Source organism: Astatotilapia calliptera, chromosome 6 (assembly GCF_900246225.1).
Source record: "Astatotilapia calliptera chromosome 6, fAstCal1.2, whole genome shotgun sequence".
Taxonomy (NCBI): domain Eukaryota; kingdom Metazoa; phylum Chordata; class Actinopteri; order Cichliformes; family Cichlidae; genus Astatotilapia; species Astatotilapia calliptera.
The window spans coordinates 3,867,345-3,888,670 of record NC_039307.1 but is presented as its reverse complement, the minus strand read 5'-3'; the positions used below and the strand labels follow the sequence as shown (position 1 = coordinate 3,888,670).

The following is a 21,326-nucleotide window of genomic DNA, read 5'->3' as shown; positions in this document are numbered from 1 at the left end:
GTTTATTGCTGTTATCAATGTTTTTTTAATTACAAAACTCATCACACATGCTTCCAGTTGTAATTTTTTTGTCCAGTTGAACTGACAGAGAAAAACTAAAATACTGATTTGTTACACGTAATAATTATAACCACATTTATTATTCTTAATTAACTGTATCATTTATTAACTGTTGTTATCATAATATATTTATAATTTTTTGATATTTTGATATAAACACATAAATAAAAACAATGGAGGTTTTTAGGTTTGGACCTCAGGAGGACAGATCTATTTATTTGAATTAATTTCTGTAAAAAATAAAGACAACAAAGACAGATTTCATGCTTTAATGTTTTTTTGAAAACTACGACCAGTCAGTCTATAAGGAAGATTTTAAAATAAAGGTGTTTTTCTGGCACTAACAGGGCATTTGGGGAAGGGGATGGTTACATAAACCATTCCTTTAGAGTCTGTCTAAGCTGACTTTACAGAAATGTGTTTAGTTTATTTCTTATTTCAACCACAAAAAAAATCTATGCTTTAATTTTTAAAAATAATTTATTAAAATGCATGTGATTGTCCTTGGAGAGAAAATCAAAAGCAAAGACTCAAAATATTTTGGATGCAGGAGAAAAAGTCTGTGTGTGATTGCCCTACGTGTCACGAGTATCTGCAGTCACAGGATTCGTGAGCTCATCTGTCTGACTGAAAGGCTGCAGTCCGACAGTAAACCCAGTTCTGTTTTAAACAGATTGTGACTTCAGACATCAAAGCAATTAAGATAAACTGTGGTACATGTGTTTGATATTTGTGTCAAGTAACAAACTGTCAGCAAATTTTGAATGCTTTTGCAGATTATTATCAAAGAAGAACAAAGCTTCTGCAGGAGGGCAATGAAAGACCTGGTAGACGATATAAAGTGGACCTGGAGCTAAGCTTATTAGTCCATATATACATTTCTATATGTTTCTCTGTGTAATTTCTTACAACACATCAATGTTAAGAAGGAAATGCACATAACATTTTAGTACAGATGCAGACATACATAAATCTACTTTATTTACAAGCATCGTTTTTTGTATCTAAATAAATTAGATCACTACAATTATTTTTTCAAGGCTTAACAACTGAGTATATGTAGCATTAACTAAGAATCGATTTATTTAGTTAGTTCTGTTTTTCTATACATGCATACTAATGAAACAAACCTAAACAAATTAAAAACTGTTCTTAAAGAGTAAATGTTTTCAGTGTGGAGATTGTTTCACAGTCTTTACTGTTTTTTTAAAGATATTATTTTTGGTGGCAGATACTTTTGCATTGTTCATATTATGGAAATGCAGCTGTTAGAGAAACAAATCTGTAGGTGAGTAAGAAGTCGAAATGTAAGAATATAGTTTTGTCTTTTAACATTAAACACTGGGGTAGCAACACAAAGTGAAAACAGCTGATCACAAGCATAACATTTCTGCAAACTCCATTAAGGTCAATGCAAAAAAGAGCACAAAAGCAGTATATATTATATATATAGTAGTATATATCATCAGAGCATCATTGATAATACATTATCGTGTATAGCTGATTCATCAGGGGCCAGTTTATGTTTCTATGTGTCTGTCTCTTGGTGGTCTGACTGATCTGTAGCTGCATAATCCCACTGAAGTAATCAGAGAATAAAAACTGCAGTATTTCCTCTTAACTGTTTTGGAGGATGTATTAATACGCTGATGAGTAAATTGACTTGTATCCCACCACTGCAGCTCTGACAGGCTGTTCCACTGATCCCCTGTTTTCCTAAAGCGAGTCGTTTCCTCACCTCCAGCCGCCGAGAGCACATCTTCAAAGGGAGGAGTGTGGGGGGGGCAGAGACGGAGCACCGGCAGGAGGGGGCGGAGCCTGGAGGGGCTCAAGACGCGCAGCCTATCATAGACTGTGTCACAACTGAGAATGCTGCTTACCTGTGCGCCAAAACTCTGACAGCCTTTCGCCTCACCTGGACCGTCTGCGATGGAGAAAAGCAGATGAAATATGATGAGGATTTTACTTTTCTGCGCGCATTTTTCCAACAAGGGCAAGAGCAGCGGAGCAGAGCCGAGACAGAGTTTACTTCCAGAAGAAACGCACAGCGGCAGCACCTCTGTAGGGCAGACAGGTAAGGCTGTATTTTAACTTTCTGACATCTGCTGCGACCTCCTGTGTGGTACCGTATGTCTGTTATATACAAAAATCACAATGAAGTGTTTTAAGTCTTCATCAGGCTGATGGAAAGTCTTCCAGGCTTCAAGTTAACTGGAGGGTTTTATTTATAAATTGAAAGTCTCAAAATACAACATGTTAGGTAACGTACGCAGGTTACTTACTGGATAAATTCACGTTATAGAGGCTAACCAGCGACTGGCACTTAATTTTAGGTTATGTATTTAGATTTTGGACAATAAACACCAGTGTTAGAAAATAGAAATTCGAGATTGTTAAATTGTTGTTTTACAGCCGTAATTAGATCAGAATATTTCTGCAGGAAGAAAAAAACAACAAGTTGACCCAGTCTTGTATATTAAATAACTAATGTGATGATGAAATAAAAGCATAAAGTATTTGACCTTAAATTTAAGACCAAGGTTTCACTTAATAAATTAGAGGGAAATCAAATCAGACTTTAGTCTAATCTCTGTGCCATCAGTCTGTTTTTCCTATTAGAAAATTATTGCCTAACTAAATAAATGATGATACTGTAAATCCCTAATTTCCTGCAATCCAAACTGGGGGATTTTTAAAAAAAAAAAATTTTTTTTAAAAAGTATAGAAGAGTGGAAATTAAGTTATAAAAAAAGTTTTTAAAAAATGAAAGATATCTTTCCACGTGAAGCTTGATTAGAGTTTTTTTTTTTTTAATTAAATTAGTTTTACTCTGAAAATGCCAACAGTGCTGAGAAATCAGAGCTTCAGATTAAGATCTTTGTTTGATTAAAGCAGCTGAAACTCACTGTAGGTAGAGTGTTACTCAGAAGTGTTGATTTGATTTATTTGACATAGATATTGATGTCATGAAGAATGTAATTGGCAGTTTATTGTTGCAAATGATGAAAGTGCTGCTAATTTAAAGTGTTTGATAGACTTATGACTATTTTAATGTAAAACAAAGCATCATATTTTACTTTTTGTTGTTAAAAGTAAAAACTTTTATATCATACACATTTTTTAAAAGTCCTAAAAAAGGGAGGGGGGGGGGGGTGATCTTGAATAATATATTAGTAATTGCACAGTATATGACTACATGTTGCTGGACACTAACTAAGAAGCAGAACAGGTCTGATCTTTTTAAATGATTTAAAATTTCTTTGTCTAATTATTTAAAGTGTATAAAGAGAAGTTTGTGCTGAAGGACAACTTGTGACTGAGAAGATCTGAGAAACAAAACACTTTATAAAGTTTGTCAAAATCACCAAAAATAAAGTACCTTGTCGCTTCTAGTAGAGCGACCAATTCTAAAACCTCGGTGGAGTCACTGTGAAACAGATTTTTGATTGAAAGTACCAACAAAAAAAAAGTGTTGCAGGAAATTAATTTTACGCAACTGAGTATGAATCAGTGTCTCACGTGTAAAGCTGTCACTCATATCTAAAGCATCTCTGTGATTAATAACACAGTTAAAGTGCAGAGGGAGAGATTAGCAGCCCCCACATCTCAAGCTTTGCTCACCGCACAACTTGATCCTTCGCCCAGGTGTGCAAATCGTCTCGGACTACGGTCGCTGCATCATTGTTTTCACATCTATTTGTACTGATGGGGAACATTCGCTCACGTACGGCCACTCTGCAAAGTTCAAAACATCTGGTGTTGAGAGAAATGTGTTTGAAGCTCATTTTTTATTCACCCTTCTGACAACAGCCGTGACTCCTGCGCAAAGGTGGTCTCCTCTCCACCCACGATGTATTTAAACAGGTTAAAACAAACTTCTTCTAAATGTCATTTGACACTGAGCTTGTCTTTCTGGAGTGCCAGGATGTTGTTGTACATCTGGACTGCAGTTAAACTGGACCACTGCTCAGGCCACTACACGAGATTTTAATGTTTGTTTCAACATTGTTTTCTACTAATGGCAAATGTTTTTCTCACATCTGGTCACTCTACAGAGTTCAGAATGTTTTATTTTGAAGTTTGCCATTTATATATTCTCTGCCATAAACATGCACTCCACTCTGCATGTCATGCACTTCTTGCAGGTTAAACCAAACTCCTTGTGAGTGTCAGCGTTACCGTTTTAACTGTGTGGTTCTACGTCTCTGATGAGATGGGAAAGCAGACGGATGGTTGTTAAACTGGATGTGTAAATGCCATCGGGTACTGGAGAAGTCAAACTTTTGTCCCTAAAAGAGTTTTTAACTTTTGTTCTGCAGCTGAACAGCACAAAGTTTAGAAACGTTTAATTTTGATAGACACGTGTTTGAATCATATATTTTATTCCGTCTTCTGAAAACAGATGTGACTCCTGCCACAAATCTGAGCTCCTCTCCATTTATAATGCACCTCATGCAGGTTCAAACAGACTGCTCTAAAAGCCCTCGCACTGAAACTGGTCTTTTTGGAGTATAGACGATGTAACTGTTTGTTCTATATCTCGGATAATATGGGACAACAGATTAAAAGGGACAGCAGATCTTCCACAGGTCTGGAGTCAGACTTTGGACTTTTAATTGTTCGTTTTAACATCTTCTGTGGGCTAAATGCTATTTGACCCACAGTGGAAACAGAATGGCTATTTTACCTGTTTTATCCCTGTGTGGGAGATGAGATGATGGACTTTAAATTTCCAGATTTTTGGTCTAACAGTGTAAACAACAAGATAGTCTGTCAGTCTAGGGGACCTGTAATCTATGGAAGAAGACAGTTTGCAAGGCCCACCACATCTTTTACATGTCTGGAGTCAGACTGTGATCATTACAGGACTTTTTAATGTTTGCTTTAATGCCTTTTGTAAGCATGGCAATCCTTTTCTCACATATCCGCTATAACTGTTTGAAACACATGACATGACCTCCACTCAGACCTCCATTCCCAAACTAGTCTTTTTGGAGTACTAACATTACTGTTTTTACAACTTTATTCTTAAATGTGACAACAGACTTATAGTTAAACCAGGCCTGATGAAAACGTCCAAGATTTGTTGATTCTCAGTTACATTTTCTGAGTAGAAACAATTAGAGAAGCGCTTTCACGCTTTACTCATTTAATTTTGAAAATCACCAGCTGATGGACTAACAGTAGCGAGTTCTGTCTTTCTCGTCACTGCTTCAATCTGCCTCTTGTTTCTCAGTGGCAGGCTCGTAAATTGCGGCTCTGCTGAGTCTTGGTCAGACAGGTTTTATGACCAGAACTCTGTCATTGCTCTGAACCATCCTCCCCCGGGGGCCTCCTCTCACTCCCTCCCCATGCCAGCTGTTCCTCTTAGGAGCCTGCAGTGCTTCCAGCACTTTAGCAAAGAGCTTGATTTGTTTATGTCAGTAAGAGCAGTTTCGTGGAGGGACTGTGCCGCTGTGCCGCCATGTCACATTCTCAAAAAATTACAGAGCAGTATGTAGCTCTGGCTCCAGGCTGACAGGAACTAAATCAGCTGGACCTTTTAAGACAGACGTTTCATGTGGGAATTCCAAACTAATTGCTTTACGATTTCATTGAGACAAGAAAACATCTCTGAGTGGCTTTGGGTGAGCTTTTGAGAAGGAAATGTAGTATGCATGGTTTGACTGTAGTGCTCCAACGTTCAGGATGCACCACACACGCAAAAAACGTGCAGAAAAGACAAGCAAAGGAAAAGGTCTAAAACGGTCTTTTTTGCTCATTGAAAAAGTGTCTCTTTATCACTTTTGATATATATTTGTGGATGTTTATTTATAAAATGAATTTTAGCAATGATAAAGAATCTTTAAAAAAAATGTTCTGGATAGGGTTTTGTATCCAGATCAACTCCAAAAACAAATTCCTCTGAACTCAGGCTGAAAATTGTCATACTAACTTGTAATCCTGCTAACACACAATCTGAACCAATCACACGGAGTCTTTAGTAGAGTTAAAAAGTGCAGAAATAAGAAATCATAAATAAAAATAAAGAAAAGAGAAAAGAAAAGTAAGGACTCAATCACACTTTACCTTTACCTGCACTCTGGAACAGCTACCTAACCCACCTGTCGAAAAAATTCATTTGCAGGTGTCTAAACGCTTAATAATTTAGACTTTACTCTGGACTATTTGAAGCGTACGATGCAGCCTGTTACCAGCATTCACAGCTGTGTCAGTGCAGTGCAAGTGTAGTTACATCTACATCAGGTTACAGCTACGGCTATGAAATAAGTTATAGCTTAGTGTTTCAGTAGAGTTTGCAGTTATGACGTACCTACAGAAAAAATCCACTATAATGCTGAGTAAATAAAATAAAAGTAAATAATATAAAAGATTTCACATAAAATATAATGAATACAAATATTTGGTAACATCTAAAAAATACCATGTAAGTGTGACTGAAATATCTACTATGATGTATGACTCAACTTCTAACCACTGAAGCATCCTCGGTGGTTGAAATTAGGTCAAATTCAGATCTTCGTAAGAGCCAGAAAAGATGACTTTTAAACCAAATTTAGATGTAAAGTGACGTCTTTTTAAAGCAGGGGTAGGGAACTCCAGGCCTCAAGTGCCGGTGTCCTGCAGGTTTTAGATATCACCCTGGGTCAACTCACCTGAATGATTAATGATTAGTTCATTACCAAACCTCTGGAGAAATCCAAGACATGTTGAGGAGGTAATTTAGCCATTTAAATCATATCAGCTGTGTTGGATCGAGGACACGTCTAAAACCTGTGGGACACTGGCCCTTGAGGCCTGGAGTTCCCCCACCTCTGTTTTAAAGGCTAAAAAAATCACAAAATAAGAAAATCACAGTCACAGAATAATGTATGTGGAGGAGTAACTCAGGGGATACTTCACTGTCGGCAAGCCCAGCTTCACCTACTTGCTACATCTGATGCCAGTTCGACCTGCTGCTAATTGATCTGCGCATCAGACTGGATGTCCATGAAGCTCGTGTTTTCACACAACCTGTCAGATATCACCAAATGATCTCCAGACTGCCATACCAGCCTCTACAGCTTCAGACTACTTTATTGTTTCCTGCTGTAAAGATAATTACAGATGTTCATGGTTGAGTTGAGGTGGGTGGGGGTTAGTGGAAGTCAACAAGATCATCTTGGGCCAAGGACAAACCTCACAGGCTGGTAGCTTCTTGTCAAAGCTTCCACAGACTTGTCCACCTTTAACAAGCTTTGTGTCACCTGGAAATCTGAGCCCATCCCACTGACGCTGCTGCGGTTTGCATTCCTGGAGCGTGTTGGGCGCAGGATGCTATTTCAGCGCGTGTGCCTGTGATTATGGACGTAAAGTAATTGTTCTCATTTTGTCGTCGACTCCCATTCTCAGGCTCATGAATGTCGTCAGTCTGTAACTGTTGATGCTTTCTGCCTCCGGTGTGTAAGGGGCAGGGCGCTTCACGGGTCTCGCCTGGAGAGCTGTTGTTGTAAATCATGTGTGATTCATAAAAAAAACTGGTTCTCCTGTCTGCCAGGTTTCATCTCCAAAACCTCAGAGACGTACAAATAGACCTTGGCCTGCAGCCATACCTCCCTGGAACTTCTTCCTTTACCAAACTGCTCTCCTGTCAACACCCCCCTCCGCTCTCGTCCCTCCCCCCATCTAACCATCATTATCCTCCCCCCAGCGCTGCCTCAGTGCAGGCCGATGATGTTGTTTTCTTTGTACTTGTCTTTGACCGTCCTCCATGGGAAGTACCTGGCAGCGGATGCACGTAGCAGGCCTCTGCCTGGACACGTCCGGCTCCCCCCTCTCCTCCGTCTCCACGGCCATGCAGCGTGAGAACTGCAGTATCCATGGCGACGAAGGGGGTGTGCTTAGGGTTGGTTATTTAAATGTTGTAGACAGGCGGATTTAGGCCTGAACGTCAGCTCTTCAGAGGTTCAGAAACACACATACACACAATATGACAAACAGAAAAATGGTTTCCAACAACTCGGGAATATTCTGAAGGTCAAAGAAATGTTACAGAAGAAGTTACTCTTGCTTTTATTTCCTCCTTAGCGAGCTGTTGAGCTGTTAAGTTTAGCTCAGCTTTAGACTGCAAAACTCTGCAGCCTGACTTCTGATAAAAACCACACGCTCTTCTTACATTACCTGGTTTTGGCCTCCTTGCACTGGTTGCTAATTTAATTTTCAGTCCATTTTAAAATTCTGCTCATGACTTACAAGGCTTTACTTTTTCAAGCGCCTGAGTTTATTGATGAAGTTTTAATTTCTCATTACCCTCTTTGTTCTGCTGGGTTCCCACCACCATCTGGTCAACCAGTCAACCAGTACGTTTCATTACATTTTTCCTGGTTGGGCATCCAGGTAAAGGTCTGAGCGTGTCCTGGTAATTTAGCTCTGGACCTGTCTGCTTTTACGTTATCCTAACGTCATCCTTAAGACACAGTTTTACAGACTTCATGTCTCAAACTTTTTTAGAAATAGACTTAAAATAAATCTTAATTTTGTGCTTCCTGTCCGAGCAGAAAAGGTTTTTGGATTGGTTTATTTTTTAACAGAGGTGGGGCTTTTGACCTGATTTGAAAGTGATTAACATATGGAGTCTTTTTTCAAATCCAGATCCAGGAATTTTTGGACAGATTGATTAGAATTGTGTGAAGGAAGAACAATTGTATCCTCGTTGCTCAACAAGTTTTACGTTTGACCTTTTTGTTATTGTTAGAACGTTAAAACAGCAGAAGTTGAATCCTCTCCCAGCTTTTTTGGAGTCAAACCCTATGTTTAGTCAGGTCTCACTCTTTTGGGAACGGCCTGAAAAGGTCAGACTCGGTGGAGCCTGCTGCATCACAATGACGTGTTTTCTATCTGTTTGACACAGGTTGTTTTTTTCCTCTCTGAAGGGCGTCAAAAGCAGCCAGGCTGCTTTTAATAGTGCTTTCAATTTTCTTTAGAAGGCTAAAAGAAAACTCATAAAGATATTTAGTATAGAAATGCTTGATAGGAATGAGAAATGCTCATTCCTGTCAAGCATTTCAATAATAAATGTCTCCATATTTTAGACTTCTCGTTTGTGTCTCCTGAAAAATAAACTTGGTCTCGTTAGTACTTCCATAACAGTCTTCTCTTTCTTTCTGCAGGTTTTTAATGCGTCACCATCCTGTCATGTGGTAATCATCTCAGCGTAACCCAAAAGACACTGAACAACACTTTGAGCAGGTGACCTCATCCACAGATTTGCACCTGCACGAGCTGCTCACATGGCCCACCCATACGAGCCCTGGTTACGGACAGCACCACCTAGTGGCAGCTCAGACGACATGAACATCGCTTCCTGGTGGGACCTTCACAGAGACGTCCAAGCAGGCAGTTGGATAGACCTACAGACGGGTCAAGGTGTGGGCCTGCCTTCAGTGAATCCAGGCGGCTCCATGGGTTTGCAGCCTTCTCTGGGGCCCTATGGCTCTGACCCACAGCTGTGCACCCTACCCCCGGCTCAGCACGCTCCACCCTCGCAACCATCCCATCTCTTCCCCCAGGACGGCTTCAAGATGGAGCCACTGGCCCCTGAAATGCTGCAGCAAGAAACCTTCTCAATGGAGGAACCTCAGGAGACGTCTGTGTCAGCTCGCCCCAAGCCCCAGCGCCGCTCTTCTTCCAGAGGCGGCAGCCAGGCTGTGTGCCGCTGCCCTAATTGCGTCCACGCTGAGCAGATGGGCCAGAGCACTGACGACAGCAGGAGGAAGCATATGCACAATTGCCACATCCCCGGCTGTGGCAAAGCCTACGCCAAGACCTCCCATCTGAAGGCTCACCTGCGCTGGCACAGCGGAGACCGGCCGTTCGTCTGCAACTGGCTGTTCTGTGGCAAGAGGTTCACGCGCTCTGATGAACTGCAGCGACACCTACAGACGCACACTGGAGCCAAGAAGTTCAGCTGCGCATTATGTCCCAGAGTGTTCATGCGCAACGACCACCTGGCCAAGCACATGCGCACCCATGAGTCCCCGCCAGGACAAGGGGAGGACAGGCTAAATGGAGATGGGAGGGGGGATAAGAGCTTTGATGCATCGACACCTCCCCAGTCGTCCGCAAACGTGTCTGACAGCACAGATCCTCCACTGAAGCTGAAGTGTGAGACAGACGCCTCCGTCTCCAGCGTGACGGGGCAGTCAGGCTAGCTGCGCCGCGTTCAGTTAAAGGGTTGCCATCACCTCACAGAGGTGTCATAGTTTCACGATAGATTAGAGAGTAGAAGGAAGGTATGAACACTCTTTCACTGATGAACACTGGATGGAACAAAAAATATGTATGTGTGATCCTGTGAATTTATCACACAAATGTGATAAACCGTGATGCCACGGCACGCTGAAAAGCAGGAATCCTATTGATCTTGTGTGTAAACCTTTCGTCTGTGACTACTAAAGGTGAAAGGTGGCGAAGGAGGCGACGGAGCTGAAGCTGCAGCTTGTTGCTGGACTTCGATTGCTGCTAGCGCTACAGCCACCAGTAGCCCAAGAGACTGACCTGAGTTCATGAGAAGGTGGTTGGGTAACTTGTTTACAATCAGATCAAATGTGTAACTGGAAGAAAAGAGCATTAAGTTTAACAGTTTCAAGGAAAGCAGACAGTAATATTGATATTTTCCTTATGTTCAGACTGTTACCACATGTGTGTGTAGCCTACTGTACTGGAAGAAGATGTAGGTTAGCAGCCATTTGAATGGGTGAAAGTGCAGAAGACCAAAGAGTGTGACAATAATTAAAATGGTCTGTAATTCAAAGGAAATACAACTTTAATGTTGTACTATGGCCAAAACAAGGCTGGTGATAATATAATATAATATAATATAATATAATATAATATAATATAATATAATATAATATAATATAATATAATATAATATAATATAATATAATATAATATAATATAATATAGAAAATTATGCACTACAATGGCTAGTGTTTACCGAAAATACTGTGTTTATGTCACTGCCATAGTGGCACTTATTAACACACAGTAGGAGAATGTGAAGAGGTGTTCCACTGGGAGCGCAACAAAGAAAAAAACTACTACAGTGATGTGAAAAACTCACAAGGACGGAGGCTGAATGGCAGGCGGACGGGAAATGCCGGCTGGTGAAATGAAGCCCGGTTTCTGTCGAGACACGCCGATGAGAGAAGTTACATCTGGCAGCAAGACAAACACAACTCCACAGATCAGCCCTGTCAACACGACAGGCTTGCACAGAGAAATACTCCTTCTGCTACATCTGCCATTTAAGGTTACGGATAGAGCTGATGTTCTTACTTTTTTATGAGTTGTGGCTAAAACACAACCAAACCGTGGCCCCAACATTAAATGGGTCACTGACGACGACTGCTAAGAGGTTAATCCGGAGCCCGATGCAGTCCCGCCGTTTAAAGCTGCATTTAACTGCAGCTTTTGTAACAATGGCTCAAATGTGTAATGTGAAAGAGCTCACTTGATGAGTCACCACTCATTCATCTCATCTGTACTCTATGTTTTAGCATCTTTTAGGTCATTGTTTTGATTTATCTGCTCTCACCTTTACTGTTGTTTCAGCTTCACCCATGAATCATGCTTCCAGCTCACTGCTGCCTCTAAACAGAGAGAGTGAGCAACTCGCTGCAAAACATAAAACTACAAAACTTTATTTTATTTTATTTTAATAAAAGGGAGTCAATATTAAACTCACAATATTCAAGGGACAAAAAATACACTATATGGATAAAAGTACTGGGCCACCTACACATTGCATCTGCAGGAGTAAACTCGTGCCACGAAGCTCCCGATGTACAGTTTTTGTGCTGACGTTAATGCCAAAGGATGTTTGGAGTTACGGACTCACTGGAGCGTTCAGAGTTTTTTTCAGTGTCTGTAAAAGCAGCCTGCCTGTCGTGGTGCTTGATGTTATACAGCTGTGCCAATGCAACTGAAAAAGGTTAAGACGTGCAGCTCAATACTTTTACAAATATAGGGTATAATTCTAAAAATCAAATACAGCTTTAAAATACACCAGCATTTACTGGTTTTCCTGCTACCCCCAAGTGGCCAAAATTAAAATAACACAAAAGAAAATCTTTAAAAAAAAACAAAAAAACAAACATTTTTTAAAAGCATAAAGATGGACTTTGCCACCGTGATAAAGTAATGGTTTTGCACTCATTTTTAAGGTGAAATTAGCACCATGTTGTTTTTTGTTTTGTTTTCGTTTTTTTGTTTGTTTGTTTTTTAGCTAGAAGTAACCGTGTATGGATAAAAGGGCGGAGTGCTAAGTTATCAGCAAACTGTAAAGCTCACGTGTCAGTCAACACAGCTGCACCATTAACTTAATTAAACAAGTAGATGAGTTCTATAAACAAATTTTTTTTATGAAAAGAGAGAAAAAAAAACACTTTTGGAGTCCCTCAGGTGGACATTAGAGGTACTGCATTTTTGCCTTTTCCATGTTGGCTTTGTGTTTCAGCTCTGGAGGCTCCCCCTATTGTTTTTCACACAGATATTCCACCTTGAGGCTGTCAGGTGACACCCCCGTCGTTATGACGCCTTTGCTTGTTCACACTGAACCACAGCGGGTCAGTGTGGTTAAACACAGACCGGCTTAATCAGAGGGCCATGACGTCTTATGTGTCCCAGCGAGTTTTCGGAAGGGCTGGCGCCACATTCCAGCATTTGACACTTGATGAGTGTGCTGTTAGGCAGTGTTACGGTAGATGGTTGATAACTGCTCACCTTCTCAATAAAGGTGCTACAAACACACAATGACACACCTCTCATGGGCTTTCTGTTCCAAACTGGACCGACAAGGTTGCTTATTTGAGAACTTGTGTGCCTTTGTTTTATATTAAAGAAAAAAGTGTTCTAGACCTCAGCTTATTGCAAATGAGGAGCAACCAATGCAGTGCAACATCTCTCAAAACACAAGCGGCCTACACTAGAATATGTTGCACAGGAAGGGTGGAAATAGTGGATCGTGTGGACCCAGGTTCACACTGACTCATGATTACTGTCTGCCGGCTTGAACGTGAAAGCCCTCCGGTTCACTTTTGCACCTTTAACACAGAAGGTGTCCTCATACTTGAATCTCCCTCATTGAGTGGCTTCATATAGTTCTTCCAAATGTTTCCTGCCCCCATTTCCATTTCAATAAGAGCTGCTGCAGTTTTGTTTTCATTTTCAGAGACACATCATTTACCAGAACACGTTGTTGAAACACGAGCACCGTTCGACTCCTTTTTTCTGCAGCGTTGACATGGAGAAAAAGGCTGCGCCAGCAGACCAGCAGCAGGAAGAGCTTTGGTTACTTGTTTTGGGTAGTTTTCATAATCGATATTGTATGATTGGTAGTTGTGTAGCAAGCAGTGCGAGCAGCTTTACAGTGTAAAACACTTTTAGGATGTATGTAAACCGTCATAGACGTTAGGCAGATTTTTATATATTAGAGAGCTTGAATTACTGGAGGCTCACAGTTGCTGTATTAATGTATAGAAAATAACAAATGAAAGACAATGCTTAAACATTAGTCAATTATTGTGTATTGACTATTATTATTATTAATAATAATAATAGTAATAATTTCTGAGTTCTTTCCTTTTATGGACAACATTTTGAATTGGTTACTGTAGTAAATGTAGTAGTTGTGGAGACTGTAATAAAATAAGTTCAAAAACTTTTAATAAGTTAAATATCTTGGTGTAATAACGTATTTAATCTATTATTGCCCTTTATTAAATAAAGATATATGTATATATTCTGTGTTCATGTTTAACTTTTATTTATAGGAGGCAGAATTTCTGAATTTCTTTTCGTTTTAATTTGCACTCAATTAATAAGAGACAAATAATAATAATAATAATGCTCTCACTTGTTCCACTGCTTGTTAATGCAAATATCTAATCAGCCATTCACACAATAACAACTCAGTGCATTTAGACATGTAGACATTGTGACGACAACCTACTGAGGTTCAAACCGAGCATCAGAATGGGGAAGAAAGGGGATTTAAATGACTTTGATTGTGGTATGGTTGTTGGTGCCAGACGGACTTATCTGAGTATTTCACAAACTGCTGATCCACTGGGATTTCACACACAACCATCTCTGGGTTCATAAAGAATAGAGAAAATATCCAGTGAGCGCAGTTGTCCGGGTGAAAATTCCTTGTTTATTCCAGAGGTCAGAGAGGAATGGCCAGACAGCTTCGAGCCAATAGGAAGGCAGTATTAATTCAAGCTTTGCAACCAAGGTATGCCGGGAAGTATCCCTGAGCATACATGTTGAACCCAGTAGCAGAAGACCACACTGAGTGCCACTTTTGTCAACTAAGATAAGGAAACTGAGACCACAACTCACAGCCTCTGCAAAGTTGGACCATAACAGATCGGAAAAACTTTACCTGGTGTTATGAGTCTCAGGTAGTAGAGTCATTATTTTGTGTAAACATCATGAAGCATGAATCCACCTGCTTTGTGTCAATGGTTTGGGCTTCTGGGGGTGTTGTGGGGGATATTTTATTGGCACATCTTCGACCCCTAGTACCGACTGAGCATTGTTTAAATGCCACGGCCTACCTGAGTATTGTTCCTCACCATGTTTATCCTTTTAGTTTTTTAACTTCTAGTGTCGGTGCAATTACATCTTTCTTTCTTTCTTTCTGAAAATCAGCCCACAATTTCTGGCATTCTTATGCTCCATATTTGCTCCATAACTACATGAAATGAGAGAAATAAGGACTAACCAAACATAAATAATAACATCCGCCAGGGGTCATAAAAACACTCTGAGATCTAACAGTATGGATCATATATCTATCAATTAGGGATAAGAAAGGTGGTGGTGGGAGTAAAAATCAGAGGAATTAAAGAGGAAGTACCGAGGTTCATTGTAATGAAAGTAAATTTGTAAACCTCCTTCACCCTCTCCTTCTATTGAACCACCATTGAGGACTGTGGCCTCAGCCAGGTTACTGTGATCATCTTCTTAGCAATGAATAAAACAACTTTCAGTAGGAATATCCAATTGTTGCTTTTTAATCCATCTGGTGCCCAACGTATTGATCTAATAGCTCATTTGATTGTTAACATAAAGAATTGCTCCATACTTGGTGGTGTGGCACATAGCTTGTCCCGTTCTTTGTGTTTCTGTACATATAGGCTCTCAGCTATAAATACCTCTGAAAAATCATGTGCTGCATGTTTGAGCTGAAGCTGTTCAGAAGACATCAGCTCGTCTGCCTCAAATAGCTGACCCAACATTAGAAGTCCCTTTCTTGCCACCTTCTAAACCCCGCCTCTAATTTGGAGGAAGGAAAGTGAGAACGATGTGCAATCATCTTGCTTACGAGTCTTAATTTCTTTTTCACAATGGACCATTTTTAAAGATAGGTTTTTCACAACAATTATTTATTTGATTTCTTCTCCAGATGACTTTACTCATGAAGGGGATTGTATCTGAAAATATATTTGATCATTCATTCTGTTCCACCCTGACATAGATGGTTTGTCCATCCACAGTGTACCCATTTTCTGGCGACTGCTTCGTGGGGTATATCACACCTTGACACAAAATATTTGAACATGACATTGAGTTTACTGTAATCAAATGACCTCCACAGTCATCAGATCTCAGTCCTATAGAGCACCTTTGGGATGTGGTAGAACAGGAGATTCTCATCATGTGCAGCTGACAAATCTGCAGCTTGGGATGCTATCATGTCAACATGGACCAAAATCCCCAAGGAATGTTTTAAGCACCTTGTTGATTCTACACCACAAAGATTTGAGAAAGCAAAAAAGGGAGTCCAGTGATATTAGAAAGGTGTAACTAATAAAATGGCCAATATGCAAATAATATTAAGCTTTGAAACAAACAAACAGTTGTTTGGCCACACAACCTGACAGAAGGTCTGTAATAAAAAAGAGACATTCTTTAAATCAAACTAAAATAATAAACTGTAAGGCAAACATTGATTTAAAAATAAAAATTTCCTACTAAAGGATTAAAAACAAAATATTTTAATAATTAATTGTGTGGAAATGGTTACTTTCAGAACTGTCAGTTTGACTGGTAAAAAATAGTTTTTCTGGAAAATATAAAAAAAATTACTTATGACTCACCTTTGATGGGAGATTTTATTACTTTGAAGTTTTAGTCATATTTTACACCGTAAATCTTGGTAAGACGCATCTAAGGATGAAAGTCTAAATGACCCAAATTAACCCCCTGAGGGTGTTGCGTTCAGGGACAACATACGGCTCTTAGATAAATATTTAAACAGGCAGAACTCATGGCAGGATTTTAATGGCTTCATTAAAGGCTTCTTAGCTGGACAAAATATATTGTTGTAATTTTAAGTCAGTTTCAGCAGTAGACTGTATATCGGTTTCATTTTCTTTTAAAAATAACTATGTATAATAGTGCCTTTAATATAGAAACCTATATGTGTAACATAATAATACACACATATATAATTTTAATAAAGATTTTACACATGTAGTCTATGCTTGCCACCGAAAGCACCTTATTTAACTGAGTTTTTTAAAGGACCAGTGAAAGCACCATGAGCTAAAACCGGAAGACGAAATATTAAAAACAGGATATACACAAAACGCGTCACACTCAAGCGTCGGCAGCTCCATTTTCCAGCTGGTGAAAAACTTTGGTGGTTTCACCTTCAGTCGCTAACGGTCAGTTTTGGCTATTTCCATTTCTCTTTGGGACTGAAAAGAAACGTTTTTCAAGATGGGAGGCGGCGATCTGGTAAGTCTGAGTCTTAATCTTTTACTACGGGCGCATGCGCCGGGGAAGAAACAACGCTAATACCAAACTCCATTGAAATTAATGGTTAATTTATAGATGTTTGCTTACATGTCATACACAGACATTTAGGGCTTGAATTAAAAGCTTTTGGAATTCTGTAGGAAGCATAGTTAAGTTCGGCTATAATTCCTTTAATTTCGGTCTTCTTATTCTGAACTAGTTGAGGATTATAAATATGAGTACATTTTTATATCAGAAACCTTTAATAAATATTTTACTTATTTTTCTGTGTAGAATGTACTTATAGATATGAAATATTATAGATTTTGTTGTCAAATAACATTTGGATCATTGCGGTAGAATAAAATAATTAAAATTAAGAACTATAGATATTAAAGGCTTCGGCTAGTTATTGTCTACTAAAAGGGAGCTCCTGGTGGTTTCCAATGATGTAGCCGTTGATGGTTTTGACGTGTTTTCTACCAGAACTTGAAAAAGAGCTGGCACCCCCAGACTATGAAAAACATTGAGCGTGTCTGGAAAGCTGAGCAGAAACATGAGGCTGAACGTAAAAAGATCGAGGAGCTCCAGAAGCAGCTGAAGGAGGAACGAGCCCGAGAGGAAATGACAAAATATGCGGAGGAAACCGGCGTCTTAAAGTGAGTTATCTCCTGTGTTATGAGGAACGATAAGTTAATGGTTCAAAGAGGAACGTTGTGTCTGAGATATGCTGTACTTTTATTGGATGGTGACAGAAAAAAAGATGATCGGTTGGACTGGATGTACCAGGGCCCTGCCGGTCAGGTGTCCAGGGATGAGTACCTGCTTGGGCGCCCCATTGACAAGCAGATCACTGACCAGTATGAGGAGCCAGAGAGCGGTCCCTCAGCTGAGACAGGCCTCCTGCCTGGGTCCATATTTAACCCCGCCACCCCTGCCTCCAGCCTCGATTTGGCTGCCAAGATCAGGGAAGACCCCCTGTTTGAAATCAGGTGAGTGAACGTGCCATTCTCTTTTGATTTGTTCTGAAGATATTGTTAAATTTGCAGATGATCATGTTTGCGTTTTGTTGGTGTTGTAAAGGAAACGTGAGGAAGCAAAGAAGAGAGAAGTCCTGACTAATCCAGTAAAGATGAAGAAAATTAAAGAAATGGTAACGTTAAGGTCCAAAAAGCTGGTATCGGTGTAGGTTAATGAGATATAACATCCTAAAAAGCATTATTATTACAGGCTGATGATTTCTATCATGTAAATATTTGTATTTGTTTGGTTGTTTTTAAATAGCTTCGCCAAAACCTTGACAAGAAAGACAAGAAAAAGAAGAGGAAGAAGGAGAAGAAGGAGAAGAAAGGAGACAAAGACAGAAGGAAGGAAAAGAAGCATAAGAGGAGTTCAAGTTCGAGCTCGGAGGAAGACGATGAGAAGAAACACAGGCTAGTAAAGAGGTTGTTTCAGAAATGATTGCAGTATGTTATGAGACTTCTGTGTAAACCAGCAAATTGCTCATAAGTACCACTTTTTTTATATATCATTTTTTATTCGTTTTTCAGGTCACACCCACGAGACAACTCCTCAGACACCAAATCTCATTCTCATCATCATCATCCAGGCTATGGTCTACAGGTCTGTACCACAGCTACTGTGATCACACACATGCACATGACTTATCCTGCATTTTCAGCATCTGATCTCTGAGACATCCACTGTGTGGGAAACAGTCCTAGAGCCTCTAAAGGGAAAGTCTGCGGAGTGTCTTAAGTTCAAGCTTGTATTTGTGAAAAGTAAAGGTTCCATAACTAAACAGCAAAGCTCATCAGTTTAAAGGGTAGAGTCATGCTTTGCTTCATTAGTTCCAAATTAAGGGAAACTCTCTGCATCATGAGTGGGTTGTAACTGGTGTGGAAGTGATTAATCAGATGTGCACTGGCAAAACCAATCGCTTCATCTTTAAAGTGTTTTTAGTAAATATGCTTATAAATATCCACAAAATATTAACCTTCTTCAGCATGCCTGGAAAACTTTAATATGCATGCATGAGTGTGTTCACATTCTGCCATTCTGACCCACAGTTCTCTGTGTAAGCTGCACACACAGCACGAGAGTAGAAGTTGAAAGCCTTCAACAAGTAGAAATAAGGGACTCCCGGTGACCAGGGAGCTAAAGTTTCTTTGCAAGTGTTGTTGGGTTTTTGTTGTTTCTTTGTTTTGTTTTTTAAAAGCAGCATGCAGCTTTTCTTTTTCTTGGGGGTTTCTGGCCCAATCCACTGTAAGGGGAGACCCTCCTGAAATGTGTTGCTGATTATTGGTCTTTTCCCTCAGCTCCCAACAGACAGATATCAACAGACCTCGACCTCCTCCGGTCACTCAGGGCGGCGTGAGAGGAGCCGATCCCGATCACCTCACAGGAATTACAAGGACAGCCGCTCCTACTCTTCATCCTCCTCACATCGGAGTGAAAAGAAGCAGGAACCTAGAGCTCCCAGCCCACAGAAGGACCGCTACCAGAGACAGAGGAACCACGTGCCCAAGTAAGAGTGTACACATCTCCAAAAAGTATGTTTGTGAACGTATTTGTATGATAACTGATTAAATATTGCAATAACTGCTTTGATCTGCTCTTTTTTTTTTTTTTTTTTTTTTGCAAGCACTTGTAAATATTATCAATGTTGTAACTGTGATACGTGTGTGTTAAGATGAGCAGATGAGCTGCTTAAATTGTAACATGTTACATAAAATCTCATCTTTATCACCACCCACGCTGAACTGGTTAATTTTCCATGTTGTTCTGTCTGATGTAGGAAGCTCTCTGCAGAGGAGATGGAGCGAAAGAGGCGTGAGATGATGGACCAAGCCAAGCAGCGGGAGGAAGACAGGGAGAATAATGTGAAGCGCTATAAGAGGCAGGACGAGCAGGAGAAGCAGAGGGAACAAAACGCCAAGCATGACCGCCACGCTGGCTTCATCCAGTAAGTTCAGAGTGTGATGTTTGTGGACACAAGTCTGATAATCAGATCAGTTATTTGTGTGTGTTTGTGCATTTTAAGTTTCAGTAACTGACCTTTGTCATCTTGCAGCAACATGAAGCTGGAGAGTGCCGCGAGCTCCTCCTTAGAGGACAGAGTGAAGAGAAATATCCACTCCATTCAGAGGACGCCAGCCTCCCTGGAAAACTTCATGAAACGATAAAGACAAAAAATCACATTACAGTCAATGAACTGACTAAAAAGACTGCCACACACCATTTTTTGACTGGGGCAGGTGAGCTGCGAGCCTGTCAGGAATTCAAACACAGGCTTTTAATTTGAAAAGCAGATGTCATAGTATTCATATGTACAGTACAAAAGGCCTGTTGTTACTTCATGTGTTTTAGCTACTTTCTTCAAATCAAATAACTGTTTATAAGGTTAAAGTAAGTTTGTGCAATTTACTGTTTTTGTTTTTACATATTGATAGGACCTCTTATCTAAAATGCTTTTGTAATATTCGTTTGGTACTGTGAGTAACAAATGGTATAAAAACTACATTTCTGGATTTGTATTATTCATTCTTTTTTAAATGCCACTTGTCACTGATCGTAGACTGTTATTTAAGAGAAAATATACTTTGTATACCCTGAAGTGGGGAAATTCCTTTACTTAGCACCTGAAAGTTAACATCAAACAGATCAAATAAAGAGAGTGGAAAGAGAATAAAATGTGACAAAATAAATATATTAGCATGGTAAAGCTCATTTGAAATCAAAATAAAGCAGTTATGTAACTATATAATAGTTAACTAGCTTAGTCAATGAGCTGTATAAGCACATCACACAGACCAGCTAATTCATGCAAACTAACCAAGAAAATGTTAACAGTTCCCCAAAACCAAAGTTCTGTATCTCACTGCAAACCATAAAGGTTGTCACAATTGCATTAGTGGACCAACAGCATCAAGAGCACTCCGTGAAGCTCAGCAGACACAGCAGCAGTACTTGCATCATTTTTCTTTTCTGAAAGTTGCTGTTTAACACAGACCCAGCCACACACTCAGACAAAAATGGGTTCATCCCAAAGACAAAATTAACAACATAGTGTTTGCTGTACAGCAGCGAGGAATGCTCAGACCTCTATGTTGGAGAGACCAAACGGCCACTTCATAAATGCATGGCACAACATAGAAGAGCCACCTCAATGGGACAAGACTCGGCTGTCCATCTGCATCTAAAGGACAAAGGTCACTCTTTCGAGGAAGCCAATGTTCACATTTTGGAGGAAAGGACAGATGGTTTGAAAGAGGAGTGAAAGAAGCCATCTATGTCCACTGTGAATGGCCATCTTTGAACAGAGGCAGTGGCTTACGGCACCAACTGCCTGCCACCTATAATCCAGTTTTGAGATCCCTTCCTGGAAGCCGTAATGCCCACAAACATCCTGGGCCATTTGACCTCAGGAAATCACATGATAGGGCGGGCTAGGTTTCACAATGGGTTCACCTGAA

The 21,326-nt window shown here is 40.0% G+C and overlaps 2 protein-coding genes across 3 annotated transcripts; both read left to right on the top strand.

Moving 5' to 3' along the window:
* The first annotated feature begins 1,910 nt into the window (after positions 1-1,910).
* On the top strand, positions 1,911-10,852 carry sp6 (Sp6 transcription factor). Its single transcript, XM_026169217.1, has 2 exons — positions 1,911-2,134; positions 9,210-10,852. The coding sequence occupies exon 2, from the start codon at positions 9,330-9,332 to the stop codon at positions 10,248-10,250; it is 921 nt and encodes a 306-aa protein (XP_026025002.1). The 5' UTR covers positions 1,911-2,134; positions 9,210-9,329; the 3' UTR covers positions 10,251-10,852.
* Positions 10,853-16,679: 5,827 nt separating this feature from the next.
* cwc25 (CWC25 spliceosome associated protein) lies at positions 16,680-20,381 on the top strand. Of its 2 annotated transcripts, none has more exons than XM_026169756.1 (9): positions 16,680-16,851; positions 17,338-17,510; positions 17,607-17,843; positions 17,935-18,004; positions 18,136-18,284; positions 18,402-18,474; positions 19,170-19,378; positions 19,649-19,816; positions 19,925-20,381. In XM_026169756.1, the coding sequence occupies exons 1-9, from the start codon at positions 16,834-16,836 to the stop codon at positions 20,034-20,036; spliced, it is 1,209 nt and encodes a 402-aa protein (XP_026025541.1). In that variant the 5' UTR covers positions 16,680-16,833; the 3' UTR covers positions 20,037-20,381. The 2 variants fall into 2 exon arrangements, with proteins under 2 accessions (XP_026025541.1, XP_026025539.1); XM_026169754.1 differs by having other exon boundaries at positions 18,136-18,296.
* The last annotated feature ends 945 nt before the right edge of the window (positions 20,382-21,326 follow it).